The following is a 23,904-nucleotide window of genomic DNA, read 5'->3' on the forward strand; positions in this document are numbered from 1 at the left end:
AATTTTCAGCCTTGCACCATGTATCCAGGCTGCTGAAGTTACTAGCTTTTATTTGCCTTCAAAAAGCTCTCATTCTAGTTCAGAGGGATAGAAAGACAGGAAATTTGCGGGGAGAGGTGCCTGTCACTCCAAAATCTGGTTGAAACCCTTTGCCAGCAGAGAAATAAAAAGTGCTCCACAATTAACAATTGCTTAAGGCCTTTCTCCCTTCGCAGCTGTAAACACTGTATTTCTTTTCTTTTCTTTTTTTTTTTTTTTGGTTTTTCGAGACAGGGTTTCTCTGTGGCTTTTGGAGCCTGTCCTGAAACTAGCTCTTGTAGACCAGGCTGGTCTCAAACTCACAGAGATCCGCCTGCCTCTGCCTCCCGAGTGCTGGGATCAAAGGCATGAGCTACCATCGCCTGGTTGCTGTATTTCTTTTCTTTTCTTTTCTTTTTTTTTTTTTTTTGGTTTTTCGAGACAGGGTTTCTCTGTGGCTTTTGGAGCCTGTCCTGAAACTAGCTCTTGTAGACCAGGCTGGTCTCAAACTCACAGAGATCCGCCTGCCTCTGCCTCCCGAGTGCTGGGATTAAAGGTGTGCGCCACCACCACCCGGCAACACTATATTTCTTTGAGACTCTTCACCACATATCCCTAGTCAAAGAAAGGATGCGTACTAAACTCCTTGTACAACCCTGGTGGCTTCTGGTTTTACCTTATCAGATTAAAATTTCATCCAAGCCATCTCCAGAGCCTTTTTATAATTTTATTTATCATGATAGAGAAAAGAAGAAACTGTTTCTTAGCAACCGTTTTAGATATAACTCAAGAGTTAACAAAAATGTAGATATGTCTAATGCTAAAACAATTGAGACTCCTTGAGGAAGCCCCACCTACACTTGTGTACGTTACTTTTCGTGATTGTCTTGCAGAGAAGCCCACACCCAAGCCCTTGGGTGAGTCTTTCTTTCCCTGAGCACCCTGGTTTCTCCTAACCCCCACACTTAAGCCTACATTAAAATATTTTTACCAAAATATCCAACTCTTGCTTCATAAATTAGCCCTAAATTTCTTTTCTGCATGGAAGCCATGAATCCAGACTTGAGGTCCCCCAAGCATGAAAGGAACTCCCCAGTTTGTGAGGGTGAGGGTGAGGGTGTGGAGCTGTGTCACTCTTGTTTTCGACAGGGTGGGGAATACAAGGTGCTGAGATAAAAACAGAAGAAGGCTAGTCTGTGCTTGGCAAGTGTGGGTGACTGGGGAGGGAGAAGACATTGGAATTGATTTTTAGGGATAGCTGAGGTTGCCCTGCACTCAGTGGGGAAAGCCTTCCCAGGATGAGGGCAAGGAGCCAGCCCAGACCTAGGGTCATACTCTGTCGGGAAATGTCAAATAGTTTATGTAGATTCTGTAATGTACTGTGTCCAGGAAAGCGGTGATCAATGACACTGCCAACAGAGTTTGAGGTAATCCTCACCTAAATTCAGGAAATCACCCGAGTGCTACCTGAAGTTACTTTTGAAAACATGGCCTGGAGTTTCATGAACTGTCATTAAATATGGCCAACGTTGTATGCTCCAATCTGTGAGTTACCAGAAATCTTGCTTCACATTCTTTTCCCTTGACCACCTTCTAAAATAATACATTTAAGGTCAGCCAAAATAAGTCATAATTAGGAGAGCCTATTTTCTGGAACGACTCAGAGTGTAGGATAAGACAGGATGAAATATGTATCAAGAAGACTTGGGGTCATGTCCAGTTGACTGGATATCACCAATGGGTGCTCTAAGGGAATTTTATCTGACCAGCTATGGTCAGATTTGTGAACTATATAGAGTTTGTTATACTCAGATCCACGAAGTCCCCCCCAAACCAACAAGGAGACCGAGACCCGTATGCAAAAGCAAAGAGCCTTTATTTTATACAAGTTTGCAAACTTGGTCTCTCTGTGTGTGCAAAGTATTGAAATAATCGGAGAGCCCCAAGCCCAGTTAGAGTTGGGTTTTATAGTAGCAAAGGTTGGGGGTGAAGGATTTCTAAGGACTCCTGATAGGCTGACATTTGTCTAGGGGTGACCTGGTGAGTGGGTGCTGGCAGGTGATCCTATCTACAGTGGTTGGAATGTTAGGCATTTCCTTTGGATGGTCTGTTCCTGGGTGGTGCTCAGGTAATCTCAGTTTGTGGTCCTTCCTGCAACCAGGTATTGCCTCAGGGTAAACTACTAGACTTGGGACCTCTATGGAGCTTATCATGGCTGGGTTCTACAGAGTTCAATAGCATAAAGTACTCCTCAGATGGCAATGAAGTGAATTTGGGAATTTTGCTTCATCTCCATTAAGAGTGTAGCTGATTTGAAATGTGAGCACAGTGCTATAAGTTTAAATGGCTAAGGTGCATTTATTCTAAAGTGTGATACCTTATTGGGGAGAACAGCAATAAGGGCTTACGTGTGTGGAATATGAACATAGAAGAGTATGAGGGGAAACAAACTCTCCCACCTAAGCAAAACACCCAGAATCACAAGGAGCATTTTGGGGCACTTGTTTTCTTGTTACAGGTTAAGCTCATTAAAATGAGTTTTTAGAAACATAACATTTCATGTCTACCTTTTGTATGTCTCTGTGAGGATACCCTGCTCACTCTTACCGCATATATTAAACTTCCCTAATGCTCTCCAACTAGAATGTTAAGTTTGCTATGAGTGGAAAGGTGTGTAATTCAGACAGTAATTTAATAATGACAAAGGATCCAACTGAAATTCAAGTTCTGATACATCAATAAATACTACAAAGACATAGGTATCCTTTCTTTCTCTAGACCATCAAGTCTACAATATAACACGGAGGATGTGCCCAATAAATATTGGTTCCTTGAATAAATGAAGGAATGGGTGTGTGTGAAATGTTGTTTATTCTTCCCCCCAAAATTCACTGGCAAATGCCCTGTTTGGGTTAGACAATGGGATGCAAAAGCTCAATAGGAGGCTACACATACCCCCTGGGAAGCTACACGTGCCAGTCAATCTTTCGCTCGTACTTGTGACTTCCCTGTGGGAACCAGCTCTTGTTAAGAGTTAGAGAAGGAACTGCTGGTCTGCCCAGTTTAGATTCTGAACTCGTGAAAGGACTCCAAACAGTCCAGCCTCTGCCTTAGCTCCCCAGAAGCCTCCGTCCCTGCTTCATTCCAACTTGTCCCTGCCCAGAGGCAGCGTGCAGTGGAGGCTATTCCTCAATGGAGCTGGACTAGAGGGACTGAGACAAACCCTCTCAGGAAGTCTTAGTTTGTCTAAGGATGAGACAAGCCCTCCGCCGCCACAGCAGCTGGTCCAACTGGAAACCTCAGAGAAGACCAGTTCTGGCCAAAACTGGTTTGGCAGCTCTGGGGGAATGTTTCTGGCTGACTGACCGTCACAGCAGGTGCTGGTAGTTTTGAAAGAGAAAAGGGGAAAGGGAAGGTGGGGGGTAGACTAAAGGAACCAAAGAGGGTGGCTAAATTCAAAACACTAAACTTCGGCTCACTTGCAGGTTTACACTTGGGGGTTCTCATAACATTACTACCAGCCCACCAGCATCAGTCCTTCCCTCACTCCAGTCCTTTGCAAAATAGTTTTGTTGCAATGCAGTTTGTTCTGCAGCGCGATTGTTGAAACTACTAAATTCGGCCGAAAGCGACTTTTAGCAGTGTTTTCCCCCACCCTGCAATGGTACTGTTACTATTAAAGCTATTGAATCTCCGCTCTTTCCCCTCCTTACAGCAATCGCACTCCGGCTGTGATTGCTCGGGTCTGACTTCGCAAGTGGCGGTGCGCTTCCAAACCCCCTCATCCGCCCCTCGCCCGGCTCTCCCCACTCCCTCCTTTTCCGCGCCCAGGCGAGAGCAGCCGATTGGCAGAGCGGGGCTTTCAGGAACAATAACAGTGGGGGGAGCCGGGGCCCCGGGGAGCCTCCCCGCCCCGGCCCGGCAGCGGCTCACGCCCCCCGCGGGGTCCCCACCTCCGCGCCGCCCCGCGGGCTGACCGGCGCCCGGGCCCGCCCCCGGCGCCCACCATGTACGCCTTTGTGCGGTTCCTGGAGGACAACGTCTGCTACGCGCTGCCCGTGTCGTGCGTGCGCGACTTCAGCCCCCGCTCGCGACTGGATTTTGACAACCAGAAGGTGTACGCAGTGTACCGGGGCCCGGAGGAGCTGGGCGCGGAGCCCGAGAGTCCCCCGCGTGCCCCCCGGGACTGGGGCACGCTGTTGCTCCACAAGGCCCAGATCCTGGCTCTGGCAGGTGAGCAAGCGGGCCGGGAGGGGTGTCGGGTCCGGGCGGACTAGGGCAGGATCTGAGAGAGGCTGAGCGGTCGGGGCCGGGGAGCCACAGCTTGCTTTCGCCTCTCCTTCCTGCCCCTTGGGCTTTCTTTTGGGTACCAGGTGTCTCTAAGAGGCCAGACCAGTTAAAAAGACCCGAGGGTCCCCTTTGTCTTCCTTGCTTCCCTGACACTCCCGCGCCCCGCTGTCAGCCTGCCTTCTCTGCCCTCTTCTTTCTGACTCTTTTGTATTCTCCTTGTCTCTTCACTTTCCCTTTCACTAGCTGCCTACCCTACTGTCATTTCTCCATCTCTCACCTTTGCCTCTCTCACAGTCGCTTTCCACCTTAAGTTTCTCAAACTGTTCTTCCTCTCTCCCTTTAAGGCCACTGGTGTCTTCTTGGAGCTAGAAGCAACAATTTTAGGTCTTTTAGATGGGGGCCCTTTCTCACAAGAAGGAATCTCTAACACCTTTACCCATCAGGGCCATCTTTAGGACCCAGGAGGCCCAAACTCAGTGTACTGGCCAAGTGGAAGGGGGCCCTAAGATAGCTTCACCTCCATGCTCCTTTTTACATCTCCCAGAACGCTCTCTGGAAGACAGAGATAGGGGCAAACCGTTTCTATTTCAGGTTAGGGCCTAGCCTCCTAACCCTGATCACACACGGGGTCAGGGAGAGGGAAAGGAGACAGACTGGCAGTTGGTCTCTAAGTGGATAAAGGTACAGAAATTTGGTTGGTTGACAGGGCAAGCCAAGCCTTTAGCTTCCTGTACTGTGGCCCCTCTACAAGCAAAGACAACTCCAAACAAAGTTGACCTCTCCCAGACACTTGTAGAAGGCTTGGGCACACACCAAGCAGGGAAAAGGAGCTTACCACTTCCATCTAGGGGCAGAGGAGTAGCTGCTGCTACCTCTGGGTAAGAGACAGTTACCTTCCATGTGGAAGACAACCCAAGGTTAGGAGCCCAATGAAGACTGTCAGGGTTCTGTGGTTTGACACTTTTCCTACTTTTTCCAGAGTCCCATGTTCTCTGACCTTTAGCCTAAAGACGAGACTAGTTTGAATCATAGTGGCTTGCCCAGGATCCCAGGACAAGATGTCGGTGGACCTCAGCCTCGTGGCCGATTACTTTTTAATACCTCTGGAAAGTAGGGCTTGTGGGAATGAAGGAGTAGAAGATTTGGAATGGATCAACACCACAAGGTCCCCTTTTTGATAGGTTGAGCCCTTAGCCACTTTGCTGACAGACCCGGGGTGGCGGGGGTTCAAGGGGAAAAAATGAGTGAGAGAGACGGGTTTTAGAACGGAAGTCTTCATAACTGATTAGATTTTGTTTGCTTGCTTGCCTTTAATTACCTAGGAAGGGATTAGGAATTTATTCAGCAAGTTGATAAGCCTAATAATTATAACTAGGTGTAACCTCAGCCTCCTTTTTGCTAGAAGAAAATAGAGCATGCTTCTTAGTGATCCTGCCACGCATAGATCTGGAAGAGCCCAGGAGAGTGGATGGGATGGGTGTCCTTTCCTTTGTATGGAGATTGTTGATCTCCACTCAAGTATCTCTTTGTCCATTCATTCAGCAAGTTCTTCAAGAACTATAGAAAGACGAGTTAGGCAGGTGACAGCCTCTACCAACTCTTCTCTTCAAATCGACACAAGGTGCAATGGTGTATTAAGTTATATACAGACATGCATCTATACCTAAGAAACCTAAGCAACGGCTAGAAACTCGGCAGAGTAAGTGTGGTACCAGTTCAGCAAACTGAGTTAAAAAGTGCTTCTTCTTATCTCCAGTTTTTGTCTTCAGAGAAGAAAGGAGTTGGGTGGTGAATGGCAGGGATGGGTGGGGACAGTGGCAACTTGAGGGTGGCCAGACGCCATTTTGAATTCCAGTAAGTTGGTTACTTTTAAATCGGAACTGTTGTTCTTGGTGCAGACCTGATTGGAAGGGCCAGTGTGATTGGAAGGGCCAGTGTGAACCCGGAAATTCATGTATCCTGGAAGGATTCTGCCCTGTGTGTTGAGCTTGGTGGCTCTGAAGCTTACTTGAAGTATCTTCACCTGAAGAGCGCATCTGACCCATGCAAAAAATGTGCTATTGTCTGAATGCAATCAGGCCCCTTGTGGGGCTTAGGGTTCCTGTAGGCTTTTATAGCCTCGCAGTTCATGGGAGCAAAGTTCTACTACAGCACCAAGTTTGGGGAGCTAGTTCCTCAAGAGGAAGACTGAGGTGACTTTGCATTTGTGGACTGCTCCTGCTTAGTTAATTGTTCTGACCTCAGTAGCGTGGTATCAGGAGAAGCTTCAGAACCACTTATGGCTTTTGGTGATAAGTGAGTTAACTTTGCCATGCGTTTGCCCAAGCCAACCACTGTAACTGTCTTGAAGTAAACCCTTTTCATAAACCCAGGAAATGTCCAGCCAGCCGCTAGGGTACTTTGTACTTTGCCACCCACAGTAGCTTACGCCATGGTCTCAGTGTGTGAGCCTTTAGCGCATGGCTTCCTCTGTTATTTGGTCTAGCACCCATTCATAGATACTGCCATGGTTCTTGTTTCCGTTTTGTAGATGAGAACACTGAAGCTCAGAGAACTCCCTGCCGCCACATACCGTCACATACAAATAAATGGCAAAGCCAGAATTGCAGCCCGGATCGTATAGTGCCAGTCCCTGCTTGGCAATCTCCTTTGTGAGGTGGCTGATGAACCAATGTAACATGACATGGAAGGGGCCAAAGGGAAGGGAAATGTCGATGAAATGTGTAGCCCCGGGCAGGTTTTCCAGCTGGAGAGAACAGAGTTAGTTTTGAATATCCACACCCACAATGCTCTTCTTCCTCTCTTCCCCGACCAGTCTCCTTTCTCCAGGAATCGAAAACTTCCACACGCTCTCACTTGTCATCTCATTGACAAAATCCTCTCCCAGGAGCTCCTGTCCCTTCTGAAGGGACAGGCTAATTCAGGGGTTGACTCCCCTGTGAGCTGTGTTCTTTTCTTACGTGCATTTCTTTGCCACGCAGCCTGTGAAATTGAGAACTTCCCCTTCAAAGCCCTAGCTATTGTCTAGTTGCAATCCAGCCTGCTTATGGGGTTTAGAGACTCCAACTGGTTCCTGTAGGCTTTTGTAGCCTGACAATTCTGTCATTTTTCCTGGGCATCTCTATACTGTGTGATTATTGCTTGACTGCCCTAAATTCCCTTTGTGGTCAAGTGTGGCCTTCCTGTTTCTTACAGGCCAGACCCAGTGCAGTACTGCGTGGCTACACCGAGGCACCAGGATCACAATGATGGCATGAGCCAAAGAAGACAGTCTTTTTAGGTCCAGCCACATGGGATTTCTGTGGAGGGGGCAGAGTGATGAAGACACAAACACTGTCCTCAGGGAGTGTGTAGGAAGTGTTAAGCAGAGGTTGAAACCAGGCCCCAGTGAGCATCAAAGGGACCAATTCTAGGAGTTTGGAGTCTTTTCTAGATCTACAAGCACCGGCTGTTTTCAGTCTTCTAAAGCCTGTGGCAGACTAGTTCATTACCCAGTGTCCAGGCCACTGTCTAGACTGCATCCAGAATGTTCTAAACTGCTGTCTATCCATAGACTGCTCTGCTCAGAACCTTCTAGAGCTCCCCTATGGCCTGCTTGATAGAGCTTCAGCTTCTTGGCCTGACATTCATGTCCCAGTAGGCCAGCCCAGCTCCACTTCTTCAGTCTCACCCCCAGCCCCCAACCCTGCTTGCCCTGGACCTGAGGTATCTCTTGCTACTTTGTGGATACAAACTCCCGGGTCTGCCACTGTGGAGTAATCTTTGTCTAACTTGAACCCTCTGTTTAAGTGGAGTTTACCTTCCATGGGGGAAAACAGACTTGGAACCCATTGTTGGTACAGCTGTAAGAGGGGGTGGGCAAAGTACACTGGAAGCGCCCAGCCTTAAGGGCACTGCCTGTTCTGCCTCTGCCCCCAAGGGAGACTTTCCCTCCTCAGCTCGCTTTGTACTGTGCTTGCTGCCGGCTTTTGACTTGTAGCAGCTGAAGCCTGTTTTGGTTAGTCAGTGTTGCTGCCAGGCCAGATAGTGAACTTCTCCAGAGCAGGGGCCTGCTGTCCAGCGCTGCGCATCCACCTGGGCCGGGCTGTGCTGCGCTCCTGTAGTTTGTGAAGGCAAATGCTTTTTTGTTGGAAGATAAGAGACAGGAGACATGCACCTCTACCACACTTGGTTTTGTTTTGTTTTTAGAACAGAAACCTGCAACGGGCTTTTGAGGTTTCATTCAATTTTATTCATCTGGAAAAAGTCAACATTCTTTATCACTCCCTCAAGTAGAAGAAACCCCACACTTGGGGAAAATAAGTCCCAAAGCCACGTTCTTCTCGCTTTGGTAATTTTAGCTCATTCAGGGCTCAGGTCCCAGCTTGGCACTGTCAGTCCAAATAGATCACTTGCTCCAGAAATGCTTTGGAACTTCTACAGAGCTCGCAGCGAAGCAGGGGCCTAGCCAATCTCACATGCAGAGATTGTTGCATGTCATCGGTGGGAGCATGCCAACCAAGGGATTGCTTTTTTTTTTTTTTTTTTCTTAAACTAAGCAAGTGAAAACTTTTAATTTAGGTTTTGACGTGTTCCGCTGACACACACTCGAGCAAAGACTGGGACTTGCCTGCTGTCATTTGTTGCAGATTCTACTGGAATGTTAATCACTGACGGTTGAATCTGCTGTGAGCGTTAGTGCTCAAGAACCACACATTTGTTGCCTCTAAGGAATGTGTGCGGAAGAGTGCCTCAGGGTCCTGGTTAATAGGCTGAAAGGAGAAGTCCCAGGCAAGTTGAAGCTTTTGTTGTTTATTTGGTTGGGTTTTTTTGGTTTGTTTTTTGGGGATGTGGGTGTGTGTGTTAATTTGTTCAAGAGCACTTTAACTTTTACATTTAAAAATATCCAGAAAAGTAGAGTTCAATTTGATATCTTTTCTCTAGGAAGAATTTTTCTTGCCTGTGTACCTTTGTCTAAGCTCTTCAGACGCAGAAGCTGTATGTACCCTTGTTACCAGAAAATCATATAACCTGAGAAGGTTTCCTTGGCCCACTTAAGTTCTACGGGGTCTGAGTTCTATCAGGTGGTCTAGCTAAATGCTGGCAGGTAATGCAGGAAGAACAGGGGTTGGTATTGTCTTGCTAAAGGTCTCAGTAACCACCAGATTCCAGGTTCCACGCGTGCATATCTGTTCCAGATAGAGCTGGAGGAAGTTACTCAAGCACCGTTCAGTAAGCGCTATAGGTTCCAGACAGTGGACTGTATCCTCCCACGTGGCAAGACTGTAATGTCAGCCCTTAGGAAGCTGAGGCAGGTTCATAAATAATAGGCCAGCCTAGGCCACACGTACAGCAAGACCTTGTCACAAAAACAGAAAACCAAACACACACACATGCAAATGAAACTCCTTGAGACTTGGTTGTGCTGCTGTGACAAGAGGTGGTGATCTGGACCCTCCTTCCTCAGAGGTCACCTTGAACAGTAGCAGGTTGGAAGGGGAGAGGAACGTGTGTGAGCTCTGAAGACTGTTAGAGTGCCGTTGAACACGTAGAGCGGGATGTCAGGAGAGTGAGTAGCCCAAAGTTCGGAAGAGTACGTCAGGCTAAAGGTCCTGATTTGGAAGTCATTAGCCATGAGAGGGCTGATGTCACCGTGGGTGAAGGCAGAGGGAGAGAAGCACGTACGGGCAGAACTCTCCAGAACACCAGCTTTTAAGGGCACTGCTGAAGAGACAAACCATAAAAGGTGACTGGGAAAGACCAGCCAGAGCTAGACTGGGAAGCAAGGGATAAGGGGGGTCCTAGGAAACCACGTGAGGAGAGAGGTCTTAGCACCACAGGTCTGGGCTGACTTTTGTTTCATTTAACTATGCAACAACTGCCTCTCCCCAGAGCTCATCGGTGAGACAGATGACAGGAAAGCTAAATATACATGCATAAGAGAAGATTTGCATGGAACGGTATTTTTGTACTTTTTTTGGTTTCTGAGTTTTACACTATAGAGGAAGGATCAGGCTTGTTTCGGGGGATCCCAGAAGTAGAATTGGGGACAGGGGCTGGAATTCAAGAGCTCTTTGTAAACAGTGGATTGGAAACGGAGGGCAGAGGCATCATGGCCTCCAGCATGGGACTGAGTGCCTGCCCCGCTGTAGGAGGTGGAAGCGCAGCGTCAGGGGTGTTTGAGAAAGGAAGCTTGTCTCAGGGTAGAGGAAGGTTAGGCAACCTGGAGGTCACATGCTTAAGTGCAGAGGAGGAAGTGTGAAAACTCAAAGGATGGGCTTTAAAGACGGTGCGGGTTCAAACTGTGACTGCTGCTTATGAGCTGTGTGACGGCAGAGAAATGCTCAGCTTCTCTGAGCCTTAGGTGCTCGTCTGAAACTGTGTATTACCAAGCAAGCATGGGCAAGTCCCTGGCATACAGTACAGACTTCCTGATAGTGACAGCTATTAGGGGCTACCCAATGGTGGACTAACCACTGAAGAAGAGTCAGGTGAGCCACATCGCCCTTTGTAGAGAGGAGCAAATGCATGTTAAATGTAGGACGCAACTGTGTCTTAAGTCCTCCTGGGACTAGACCTGAGCCCGGGGGACTCACCGTTTTCCTGTCTGTATCTTGCTGACCTGTGACTCTCCTGTGGGGCCATTCATTCATTACCTTAGCAACACTTCTGGTAAAACACGTGAGGACAGTTAGACAAATGACACGGCAGGATGGCATTCCTGTTCATGTCTATGTCCCAGCTCTGTTCCAGGGACAGCAAGGAGGCCTCCCACCCCTGCCAGGCGGTTTCTTCTCCCTGTAGGTACAAGACCTCTGAAGAACATTTCTTCTAACAGCCCCACTCGGAGGAATCTTAGAGGTGATCTCTTGCCTGCCTGCCCGCCCTGTCAGATAAGAGAGAGACCTGGGTCACTGAAGGACCTGTTGAGGGTTTCCAGTTCCGTCTCTGTGTTCCACTGAAAGGAAGTTAAGGGAGGCCAGGTCACCCAGCGAGCCTGGGAGAGCCAGGCCTTGGGCCAGCACCCCCTGCTTGCCTCTGCCACTCCACAGCAGGGCACCCTTCTTTTTGTTGCCTTGGCTGGATAAAATCCTTGAAACTTGAGAATTCTATCTGCTTTGTGTTTTATAAAAATAAACAGCATAGGCTGGAGAATGCAGCATGCTTGTCTCTCTGTGGCGTATCTGTTTTTAATGCAAACACAAGGCTTCACAGAATTTTCTTTTGTGAAGATGAAAAACTTGAAGCTTGCATATAGATATTTATAAAACAAGACAAAACCTTTGTTAAACATTTTGTGTTTAGCCCTCCAGAACTTAGCATTTTATTCTAACTGGCAAACTCACACCAAGCTCAGCTCTCTGGCTTTGGATTATTTTAACTGTACAGGACGACGCCATGTACAGTGGGAGGTAGGACAGCTTTGCTCCCCCTTTTAACTCGGAATCCTCTGATCTTTCAAGAGTCTGAAGACAGATTTGCCCTGGGCTTCCTATTCACCTGTCTAATACTTCAAGAACACCATTGGCTTTTTCCCTGTGCCTCCATTTCTCCCCATGTTAATAACAAATAGCAAGTTTTGCTATATTCTTGAAGAACACGTTTTAAAACTACATACACACATACACATGCACACACAGAGACAGAAAAAGAGTTAGGCAGCCTTAAATAAGTTTTATTGTGCAGGGATTTATATAGTGTACATCTCCGGCTGGGAACTCATCAGAGAAGTCTTCTAAAGTGTAGGCAGAGTCAGGAGAAAGACAAATACCTTGGAAGTTTTTTATCAATATACTGCTATTGCATATGTTCTTTCAGTTCAGTTCCTAAGGCTAATTTTTCTCTTATTTCAATAGGAGCAATTAGGTGACAGGAGCAGGGCCCAGGTGTCAAACAGTGGAATGAAATCCTCCCTGTCACTTATGTCCTGGGAAAGCCACTTCACTTCTTACACCTATAGTACTTCAGTAATTTGCTGCAGGATTAGATGTGCTGATTGATATAAAGGTTCTGACACTAGGCTTGGCACACAGTGGGTACTTGTTCAGGATTTATTGAAAGTGTAAAATCAGTTGCTAACATCATAGAAGATAGGAGAGGGTGGAGATGCTCAAGCTGATGGTCATCTTCCTTGTCAGGATCAGAGAAGCAGGATGGTGAATGGTGTCTCTCCCGAGGATGCATACTGATTTCTATATACACCAAAACTAACTGTTTGCCTCTAAACTTGGTAGAATCGGAAAGGCAGGTTGGCTCGAGAGCCGCCTCTGTCTCCATTCTTCCTTGGGTGGTTTCCTGGAAGTCAAGGCCAGAATCCTATTCCAAAGTCACATTAAAACTCTGCACGACAGATTTGCTGTCTACGGTGATCCACACCACCATTCACCTTCATTAACGTGACTGGTCAGGAGTTATAGCTTCTTGTCACCCCGTGTTGGGGCTCATCCACATGTCCCATCCGTCTTGCTTGGCACTGCCACATAAATCTTCCCAAACCATCTCTTTCATCATGTCTCAATCTGTGTCAGATACTTGCAGTGGCTCTCTTTGCCACGGGACCAGAAGCGAAGCGCATAACCCACAAGCGTGGCCTAACAGCTGCTATCTATTGAATATCACAGTAAGGACCTTCACTTTGCCAGGGACTTTACATGCACCGTCTCCTTAGAAAGCAGTTTTCATCTGAGGCTTGGACCAGTAGAGGAGCTTGCCCAAGTTCCCTTGCATAGTTTGTAGCAAAGGCAGAATTCTGGCCCAGGCCCTCCTGATTCAAATGCTAAAGCTGTTTTTTATTAGTTCACTGACTTCCCTCTCCCAACCATGCCTTCTGCTTTTGTGCTGACTCTGTCGAATCATCTATGTGTTAGATATGGCTAGCATAAATCCACCTTCAAATCAGAAGTAAGATGAGGAAGGAAGGCTTGGAGAGCCTTTGGTGAACCAGCATCTCTTGGGAAGTCAGGCCTTCATTCTGGTTGTGTTTCTTGGCACATACCATACTATGTAAGTACCTCTAACCCCAAAACCACCCTGCTTAGTGTTTGGATGTAAATGGGCTGGTTGTGTGCTCACTGCCTAGAGAAAAGGATGAACGTAGGCTTCAGGTCTTCATAACCCTCATATCCAGGGAGCGTGGATAGAAGAGGAAGCCAAAGAGAAACAGGGCAGCCAGGTGCTGGTTGGCTTCCAGAGGAATGTCAAGATCCCTTTGGCCTGTAATTGAGGCAGCTAGGATCCAGCTCACTGTATGCGATTTAAAGTTTGCTTCTGTCCCTTCGGTGAACTCCTGTTACTTCAGAACTTTGTGGACTGCTCAGGCTGCTTTCCAAAGAACCCAGTCAAGGCCCCTGACCTGGATAACACTGTTCATGCTGTACCATACTACACATGCTACAATGGCTGCTGCTTTCTGCAGACTCTTAAAGACAAGAAGCAGGAGTAGTGCGGCTTCCTGCGCTCAGCTGCAGGCCAGGGAGTTGGGATATCCTTATCTGTATATCCATCACTTAGTTATTCATTCAACCATCCATCAGTTGAGCCACCATGGCTTCTGTGTGTTCTATGCATGTACTGGGAGGTGGTGCAATTTAGCTTGTGAGGCAGAAGATCTTATCATATTCTGGCTCTGTACCTTTGCTGCTAGGTGAGTTTAGGGAGAGGTTTATGTGAGATTCTTTTTTTTTTCTTTTCTTTTTGAAAAGCAAAAGAAGTAATGAATAATGCTCATTTGCAGAGTTGCTGTGCAGTGTTGTCTGTATTGTATGTAGTTGACATTCCACATCGAGTCTCATTTGGGAGTTCAAGCAGATCTGAAACTTCCTGTATAGCCCAGGCTGGAACTGAACTGCAAGATCTTCCTGCCTTACCCTCCCAAAGTGCTGAGATTGCAAAAGTGTACCACCACGGCCAGTATCGCATTACGTTTTCTTTTTAAAACAATCTTATTTTACATACCAATCCCAGTTCCTTCTGCATCCACTCCTCGGAGGAGATACCTCCCATGGGGAGTCCACAAAGCATGTCACATCACTTGAGGCAGGACCAAGGCCTCCTCCTCTGTATCTAGGCTGAACAATGTAACCCTCCATGAATTGAAGTGTTTTATTTTTTAAGTCAACACAAAATTCACCATATTAATTTTTGTTTAGTAGGTTTCTTTTCCTGTGTAAGAGTTTTGCCTTCTGTATGCATGTGCACCATGTGTCTGCAGTAGCCTGCAGAGGCCAGAAGAGGGCATCAGATCCCTTTGAACTGGAGTCACAGACAGTTGTGAGCTGCCACGTAGGTGCTTGGAGCCCAACCCAGGTCCTCTAGAAGAGCAGCCAGTGCTCTTGGCCAGAGTCATCTCTCCAGCTCCTTTAAAATCCTTTTAAAGTACGTAAAATTCTCTATATAGTTCTTAAGCATTTTCATAATCTCCCAATTCCCCCAAATCGTCATCATTCCTATTGGCCAGTATCACCCAATGTATTGTTTCTGAATTTTCCTATTCTGAATAATAATAATTATTATTGCAATAATAGTAACAGGATTAGAGATTTGTGTCTGAGTCTTTAGCTTAGTTTAATATTTTTAAGACTCATCCATATATACATCAACTAGTATGTCATTTCTTTTTATGGGGAATAGTAGTACCCTTTTGTAGGGCTATGCCATGCAAAATGCATAAAACTTGATCCCTCCATAAATTGATTGACAGTTGTGTTGTTTTAGCTTTTTGGCTATTAAGAATATTGTTTCTATGAATACTGATGTACAAGTTTCTAGTTAGACCTGCTTTTCTTCTCTTGAGTATGCATCTAGAAGTGCAGTTGCTGGGTCATACGGTGATTCTGTTTCGAAAGCTGCTGTCTCCTTTGGCACTCTCACTGGTTTCCCCATCAATCATCCCTAACACTTGCTAACCCCCACCTCTTTTTCTGTTTGTAGACATTTTCAGTATACAATGGAATATCACAATTTTGATTCACAGTCACCCAGTGACTTTGGTGCTGAGTATCCATTCATGCGTTACTGGCAGAGCCTGCATTTATTATCATTATTATTATTGTTGTATTAAAATTTTTTTGGTGAGTCTCTATCGTGTGGTCTCTATCATATGGGGTTACTTAGGTATCAGAGAAGCTTCTAAGCAGGCAATTGGAGCATAGTAGGATAATAGAGTATAGTAAACACAGCATAGACGTGTGGAATGAGACCTCAGAGAAGGAAGGAAGAGATGAATGCACACTGAACAAAGTTTGAGAAACACCCAAGGAGAGGGAGGGCATGAAAGACCGTGGAGCCTGTGTGTGTCTTAGAGCGGGACCTCCAGTCATTGCTGTCATCAAGTGAAGAGCACTCCTGTCTGTCACCCATCCCCAGCCAGGCGGTTAGGCAGGTCTCCAGCCCACAGGCAAGCCAGCCTCAGGCTGCAACAGCATAGGGCTCTGTGGTTTCAAGTTGTACTCATCCAGCTGATTTGGTGTCCACCTGTGGTAAATTTTACAGCCTCATTAGAATAACAACAACAAAAGTGACCAATAATGAGGAATTATTCACTTCCATTCACAGATGAGGAAATAGGCTCAGAGAAGAAAAACAACTTATTTAAACTTGTTGAATTATCTTGAATTATCTTCTCATGGGCTTTTATCTCATATCCCCATCTGATTGCTTATATATCTGTTGCAAGGACCCAGCTTCAATTTTGCAGAGTGTAATTCTCAAAGATATTAGCTGACTTATGGGAGGGAAACTTCTGGGCCTGAATTATACCAAAGGTTTCGCCCTATATGTTCATGCTATAACACTAACCTTTGGGACCTTGTGTAATAGTGAGCTCACCAGGATGTAGACCAAGTCTCTTTTGTTCCTCTTTTGTCTGCCTGCACACTGCAGGGATGCATAGCCTTTCCTGAAGTAACCTAATTTCTTTCATTATGTTTTGAAAGGGTTGAATGAGAGGATCTGATAACCCTTGCTCATCCAGTACCCAGATTTGTAAGCCTGAATGCCGCCCCCTTCTGCACTAACTCAACAGTTAGTGCATCGCATCAGTCTGAACCTCTGTTTCAGCTCTGGAATGCAAAGCATAGCTTGCTAGTTCCCATTTGGTGGCATCTCATACTTTACACTTGTCACACCGAAGACTGGATCAGAAAGAAGTCCTGTAGCACCCTCCTGTCTTGGGCTCTCTCTTTCTGTCTCTCTCTCTGTCTCTGTCGCTGTCTCTCTGTCTCTCTCTGTCTCTCTCTGTCTCTGTCTCTCTCTCTGTCTCTCTCTCTCCCTCTTTCCCTCCCATCCCTCCACTACTCCTCTCCCTCTCCTCTTCTCCCCTCCCTTTCTTCCTCCCCTCTCCCCTGTGTGGATATGTGCACAAACACCCTATGCCAAGATAATTTCATCTGAAGCACTCTCTTGAGCTTTTACATTTCAGCAGGCTTGTTGCCTTAGAAAGATTCAGCATTGATTTGTAAAGGGAAGATATTGTTCTTTTAGAAATGCCCAGGTACCCTCTACTGTTCATGCCTAACCCGCTGGATGGGTTTTATAGACACAAAGAGAACAAGAACAGGTCATTCTTGTGAAAGCAGAACCAGGGATGAGTCCTCTACCCTAGCGGGAAGGGCCTTTCCCAGCAGGAGCTATTAACGTCTTTTTCCTGGGCTTTTCCTTTGTGCTTCATATGCTGCCTGCCATTTCTTTTTTTCCTTAAATTTAATATTTATCCACTTTCTGCTTATGGAAATAAAGTGATTCAGGCACACTGGTAATAGGAAGCATAATATCCTGCTCCCAGAGTGCCCAGCGTGCCAGGCACAATTTGAAGAGTTCTCTGAACCACTGTCATAGAGGCCTGAACTCAGCTAGCCTGGGTCTTTGCTCATCTCTTCCCCCTGTCTTGGAGAAACTGGGGCTCACTCAGAACTTTTTTGATGCAGGGGTCCCACTTCTGAGCAGCTGAAGCTAGATTTGAGAAGACTACATTTGACTGCATTTTGGAATGCTTACTGGTTTGTAAGCATTTTTCTCTGTTTTACTAGCAAGTTTTGAGGAGAAAAGCCTGACCTGGCATGACAGCTTGTTTAACACTTGCACATATGCACATGTGCATACACACACACACACACACACACACACACACACACACACTGTGTGTGTGTGAGAGAGAGAGAGAGAGAGAGAGAGAGAGAGAGAGAGAGAGAGAGAGAGAGAGAGATCCCAGGAGATTGCATAGAGCCAGCTCCCAGCCACATGCCACATGGGCAGCATACTAGAGAATGAATTTAAGGGGGAACCTTTGGGGAGTGTAAGAAACAGGAATTTCCAGGGTCTCAATCCCATCCCAGAAAACCAACTATTTTACTACTGAGGACCATTTTCAGAGTAGGCTCACATTTCTACCTCTACAACTTTCCTGTTTGAACTTCTAGCTTCCACTGTGACAGACAGATTAGTAAAGACAATTTTGAATCCTGCACAGGGAAAAAAAACAATACTCTGTTATTCTGTGAGATTAGGGTAAACAGCGAGGAAAGGAGGAGCAATGACATGTTTTTGTGAACTCCTCAGGACATGTTATGAGTACACAGAAACACAGGACAAGACACCAGAGCCATTTCTCACTCCTGGCTCTCCCTCACACTCATACTTTGGACCAGGCTCTGAAGTGAGAGTTGGAGCAGTCACTCATCAGGGCCCATTAGACTCTGCCTTCTTACGTTTGTGCTGTTGGGGAGGAGACACACCTTCCTCAGCCTGTCTATGCCCTTACAGTGTAGGCATCACCTTAAGAAGGGCTGCCACTCCTCTTTTGCCTCTTGATTACCAAGCCACAGAAACCAAGTTTTCTTGAGGAGATACTTCAGCTACACCAAGTGCGTCTCGAGTATCAAAAGATTCACGTGTCAGTTAAGTTCAGACCAGGAATCTTAGTTGCTTTTCTATTGCTGTGACAAAAATACCATGACCAAGACAATTTATAAAGTGAACTGAGAACGCTACAGGTTTTTAAAACCTCAGATCCCACCCCAGCTATACACCTTTCCCAGCCAGTCGTCACACCTCCTAATCCTTCCTGAATAATTCTACCAACTGGAGACTGAGTATAGAAGCATGAGCCCATGGGGGCCATTCTTGTTCAAACCACCACACCTGATGACAGTCTAGGGGCTGTTCCAGCTCCAGGATTCTTGAATTCCATTTTAGCAGGGCGATGGTGGCACACGCCTTTAATCCCAGCACTCGGGAGGCAGAGGCAGACGGATCTCTGTGAGTTCGAGACCAGCCTGGTCTACAGAGCTAGTTCCAGGAGAGGCTCCAAAGCCACAGAGAAACCCTGTCTCGAAAAAACCAAAAAAAAAAAAAAAAAAAAAAAAAAAAAAAAGGCAACCTTTTAGATGGATATGCCGAAAAACCCCTAGGTAGCCTCACTTGGGTGCTGTTTGAGTACTTTGTATGTTGTTGACTGTGTACCCTAGATGCTGTATGCTGCCTTCAGAAGCTCCCTGTGCAGGTTACAGTAGGCCTGGGGTGTATCCACTTTTCCTTTTTAGCTGGTTTGGTCTCATTTATTTTCTAGAATTTGAAGTTTTGGGCTTTTTGAGCATTTTGACTCATAATCAACCTTGTTCTCTTGGTATGCATTGTAGAAGACAAATCTGACCTTGAGAACAGTGTGATGCAGAAGAAAATAAAAATCCCCAAACTTTCTCTCAGTCACCTGGAAGACGATGGGGAGGTTAAAGACTACGGGGAAGAAGACTTACAGCTTAGACACATCAAGGTAACAAAATCTTTGCTTTTCTTGAATGTTCATGGGAGTGATGTCATACTTCTCAGAGCCAGAGAGCTCCACTCTGGCCTCCTTCCCCATATAACTGTCCCCTGGCCATGGGCATTCTTTTGTTTGGGCTTTTTTGGGAGTGCGGATGGAGGATGCTTGAGACAGCAATTGCATTTTCCCCAAGGCCTACTATTCCAAGAGTTCTTATTTAGACTGTCCCACCAGGCACAGTTCTGGGTCAGTGTGTGCAGTGTCCTGACTGCTGCAGAGGTAGGACAGCATGCTTTTTCCCTGGCACACAATGCTGGAGAGGTCGCTGCTGACTCGCATGGACACTAAGCGGCTGTTGGTCTGGGGTAGCAGTTTAGAGCGAGTCACTGTCATATTGTTCCAAATTTCCCAGGGTGGACTTGCTGCAGAAAGATATTGGTAAAATTCACAGAGGGCACTTTCGGGATCCTGGGTTGGATGAAAAACTTTTCATGAGGTTGCATTTCCTTGTTATGTGTCCCAGCTCGTCTCTCACTGTATGAAAACAAACAAACAAACAAACAAAAACTCTGCTGGAAATCTTGTTGAGAGGTCTAGCTCTCTGCCTCCTTACCCTATTCTGTGAGTATCCCAGAGAAAGGAAGAGGGAGGAAAAGAAAGGTAACTTCTGCTTTGTGATCTCCTTTAGGACACAAGGTCAAGAACATCCCCAGAGTGTGGTCCAAAAGATGCAGCCAGTCCACTGCATGACATCCATTCTCCCCTGCTGTGGCTCTGGCCCAGTGCTGGCCCCTGGGGTCATCAAGTGTAACCATGTGGTCCCCGTACCTCGGGTTCTCACAGTACCATGACGCAGACAGATGTTTAAGGTGATCATTTTAATTTTAGCAGGTACATTCATCTATTCATTATCTCAGCAAATAAAATCCAGGACATTGCAATGTTACTTAAGTCGTGAGTTTACCTCATTTTCATTACCTTTAATTTCCTGAAACTGGAAAGCTGAGTCAGGCCTGGCCTGTCATGGCTAAGATGTGCAGAGTCTTGTGTACTCTGTTTGTCTGTACCCCTGGGAGAGCTCATGACCCTTCAACCCCAGGTGAAGACTCAGCAACCATTCTGCTCTCCTGCCGCCCTCAGTGGGAGCTCTGTCCACTTGAGCTGAACTTGCCTCGGCCCCTTGGTGGTGGTGGACCATTCTCTTATGAATGAGTCTCCCTTGCCCTGTGCCATCCTGCTGAGGGAGAGGCTGGCAGCTGTGAGAGACAGACTCCGTGCAGAGAGTTGGCTCCAGATTCTTCTTCTGACTCTGTAGCGTGGAACTCCCATGCCACCCTGGGGATGATATCCTTCCCCTCTCAGGAGCTTGGTTTGCTTACCTGCCACATGAAGAAAACTGAACGCACCCCAGTGTTAACGTTCTTTGAAGTTTTCAGTTGAGTAAACATTTGTTAGGCTCCTGCCAACTGCCAGTCCTGAGTGAGTAGGCAGTACAGAACCAGAGAAAACACGACATATGGACTGCCCTAGATTCGAGTGGGTTTGGGTTTTGACGTTCTTCCAAACTGAAACAGTCTTAAAAAGGTTACAAGATAGAACTACTTGCATATGTATGTTCTTGAGTGGGATTCCTCTGGACTGACTCGGGCAGGCCAGATTGGCTCCGGATCCTTTGGAAATCCACACCGGACACACCCATCAAGTGACTGCCCAGGCACCATGGAGGCTAGGGAGGGCTGGGAAGTTCAGAAGACGCTTCCAGATATGTGTGTCCAGGAGGCCAAGTGCTGGGAGGGAAATGGTGAAGTCTTAGCACGAGAAGAGTGACCTGGTTCTGCCATCCCGTTTGTTTGACATTTGGCAAGAGCGCTCCGAGCCTCTCTTTCCCCATTTGCAAAATGAGTATGTCTGTAACAGGTTTCTCAACACACTGACGTTCTGTGGTTCTGTGATTCTAGGATTGTCTGGGGAAATATTGAGCTGCAGTCCAAGAAAGTCCCAGCTGCCCTTGCCTGAACTGATTCTCGTTGTCCTACACAGAGACCGGAGGGGCGGAAGCCTAGTGAAGCGGCCCACAAGAGTATCGAGGCAGTGGTGGCCCGGCTAGAGAAACAGAACGGCCTGAGCCTGGGTCACAACACTTGTCCGGAAGAGGTCTTTGTGGAGGCCTCACCGGGCACAGAGGACATGGACAGCCTGGAGGATGCCGTTGTGCCCCGGGCTCTGTATGAGGAGCTGCTGCGAAACTACCAGCAGCAGCAGGAGGAGATGCGCCACCTCCAGCAGGAGCTGGAGCGGACTCGGAGGCAGCTCGTGCAGCAGGCCAAGAAGCTCAAGGAGTACGGGGCCCTGGTGTCTGAAATGAAGGAACTCCGAGACCTCAACAGGAGACTCCAAGATGTGTTACTCCTGCGGCTTGGCAGCGGTGAGTGCCCAGGCAGGCCACTTAGCACTCTTCACAGTGGGAGGGGCCTACTTCCTGCAGCTCCCCTTCCAGCAGGACAGAGGGGAGAAGCTGGTCAAGTGCCCTTTGAGGCTAGGGAAGGAGAGAGACTTGGCTCAACAGTCACCCCAAGGAGTCACTCTCCTCTGAATATACAGCCCTGGCCACACTGTGGTAAGATCATTGGGGAATGTGGCTCAGAGAACAAGAGTAGACGGAATACTGGCTACTGCCCATCCAGCAAGAGGGTAGCACAGAGACTTGGGGTAGCCCTCCAAATAGACCTCAGGACAGTAGAGAAAACTGGATGATAGCTGAAACGCATACTGTTACTGCGAGCCAGAGAGTGACAAAGGGGGAATCCCGCTAACGTGACCCAAATGCTGAGAGCCTGAACAGGCCCTGTGTAAGGGGAGAGACTCGAGGAAGTGCATGGGTCTTGAAAGGTGGGCGCTGCATCCAGGCACCTGAGCGTTCCAAGGATAGCACTCATGAGTTTGGCAAACACACGGGCACCTTAGGAGGCTGCTGCAGACATGCGGGGCAGAAGGCAAGGACGCTGAAAACCACCGACTTGGGTAGCAGCAGGGCTTATTTCAGTAGGAATGGGAGGCATTAAATCGATTCTGAGGCTTGGGGGATGTGGCTCAGCAGCAGAGCGCTGGGATGGTATGCGCAGAGCCCAGAGTTCACCCCACTACAAAGCAAAACAAACAAGAAAGCTGTGCGCATTGGAGGTACTGGAGGGATTAGTGTAAAGATACACAAAATTCCTCTGGTTTGCTCAGAGGAGAGCCACCCTGGCCTTTAGGTTTTTTTCATCTGAAGTGGTGTGGAGGCTGGGATGAATGGATTCTAAAAGGCAAGAGACTGAGACAAGACAGAAAACTCCTGCAGAGTATAGGAGCTAGCGGTGGGAGAGGTAAGGCCGGTCAGCCGCCGTGGCCTCTGCGTCAGAGCGCTTTCCTCTAAACGGGAGTAAACTAGGTCAGAGACAGTGTCCGCAGCCTCCAAATGTGCCCCTGAAGAAGGCAGGTCTTCATTATCTAGAGAGACGGAGCACACGGATGCGCAGGGGCCGCTCTGTAATTGGTGTGGACAGGCCTGCTCCCACGCTGCCCCTTTTCCATTTGTGGGTGGCTTGTGCTTCTTAAGTGTGCTTCACGGTAAGGTCTCAGTAGATCAGCCGGGGCCTTTTCCTGACCTTGACACGGAGGCGCACAAGGGGTGGTTACCAGAAACAAACCTCCCGCCCACACCGCCTCACCGTAGTTAATGGACTGGAAGCTCTGCCTTCACCTTGACTTTTTCTGCAGCTCACGGGTTCACCGTGGCAGTATAGATTACAGTTGCTTTCAGGTCCTCCGCAAGTATTCATTACGGTAAAAATCTCAGTGGGCCGTCATAGCTGTGAGAATTTAAGAAAGCAGTGTTGGTGCAATAGTGCAGGTGGACTCTGGGGCCACAATTCCATTTTCAGGGGCACATGTGTTTCCCGACCTTCAGGTGGATGGCTTTTCCTCTGATTGTGCTGGGCCTTTTGAGAGCTTCTTCAGAAGCATGGGGAAACACACCAAACAGCAAACTCTTTCCACATCATTAGCTCAGCCCCTGGGGGAAGTGACCTGTTTTGCATGGTCCTGAACTGGGTTTGGACTCCAGAAACCGCCTGTCCTTGGGCAGTAAGAAACCACGGCTTGTGTAGGCAGGTGCCTCGGTTCATCCTAAGACACCTGGCAGTCAAGCCTAACCCTGCTGCCTTGTCAGGACTGCTCGTTTTGCTGGACTTGTGTGTCACCATGATGGCCAGTGGCCATCTCTTCTCTGATGTGCCACTGTTCCTGTCGCCATGAGACGGACTCCGGCAGCAAGTATAGACGTAGCTTCCACCGCGGCCACATGCAGAGCCCTGTGCTCTCAGGACAACAGACTTCCTGGAAATAACACACATTCCTCCATCTAGGAACACATAAACTGCATTCATTAACATGTGTTAATTGACGCTAAGACAAATCTATATGGTCTTTAATAATCAAAAGGTCTCTGCCTGAAAGGTTGTATTATTTTATGGGCACTTACAGGCCTGGGTTCGAATTCTGATTTTCCTACGTTCTAACTCTGTCTTTGAAAAATTCTGTTCTTTCCTTCTTTCTTTCTTTTCCTCCTTTCCTGGTTCCCTTCACCAATGCTTACTGGTCTTCTCCTATGTCAGGCATTGTGCCTAGTGGTGAGTAGCAGTCTCATGTATTTGGAATATACACTCACACACACACATACACACACACATACAACACTTACACATATAAAACACAGAGGCACGCACACACATGCATGCATCTGTGTACGTCTTGCTTTCTACTCTTGAAGATCTCATGCAGAGAGGGCTGTGGACAGCAGAGATAAGACACTCAATTTT

At 47.3% G+C, this 23,904-nt stretch overlaps 1 protein-coding gene across 5 annotated transcripts in view; it reads left to right on the forward strand.

Annotated features, from left to right (window-relative positions):
- Positions 1-3,767: 3,767 nt before the first annotated feature.
- Positions 3,768-23,904, forward strand: part of Bend5 (BEN domain containing 5) — a 234,392-nt gene continuing 214,255 nt past the window's right edge. For 2 of the 5 annotated variants that reach the window (XM_026782016.1, XM_026782017.1), the window contains exons 1-3: positions 3,769-4,251; positions 18,921-19,054; positions 21,086-21,470. In XM_026782016.1, coding sequence (XP_026637817.1) covers positions 4,026-4,251; positions 18,921-19,054; positions 21,086-21,470 — 745 coding nt within the window. In that variant the 5' untranslated portion in view covers positions 3,769-4,025. Of the gene's footprint in view, positions 4,252-18,920; positions 19,055-21,085; positions 21,471-23,904 lie in introns of those variants that run through there. The other 3 variants (XM_026782015.1, XM_005353591.2, XM_026782018.1) reach the window with 3 other exon arrangements.

The sequence above is a fragment of the Microtus ochrogaster genome, chromosome 10 (genome assembly GCF_000317375.1).
Source record: "Microtus ochrogaster isolate Prairie Vole_2 chromosome 10, MicOch1.0, whole genome shotgun sequence".
In the NCBI taxonomy this organism is placed as follows: domain Eukaryota; kingdom Metazoa; phylum Chordata; class Mammalia; order Rodentia; family Cricetidae; genus Microtus; species Microtus ochrogaster.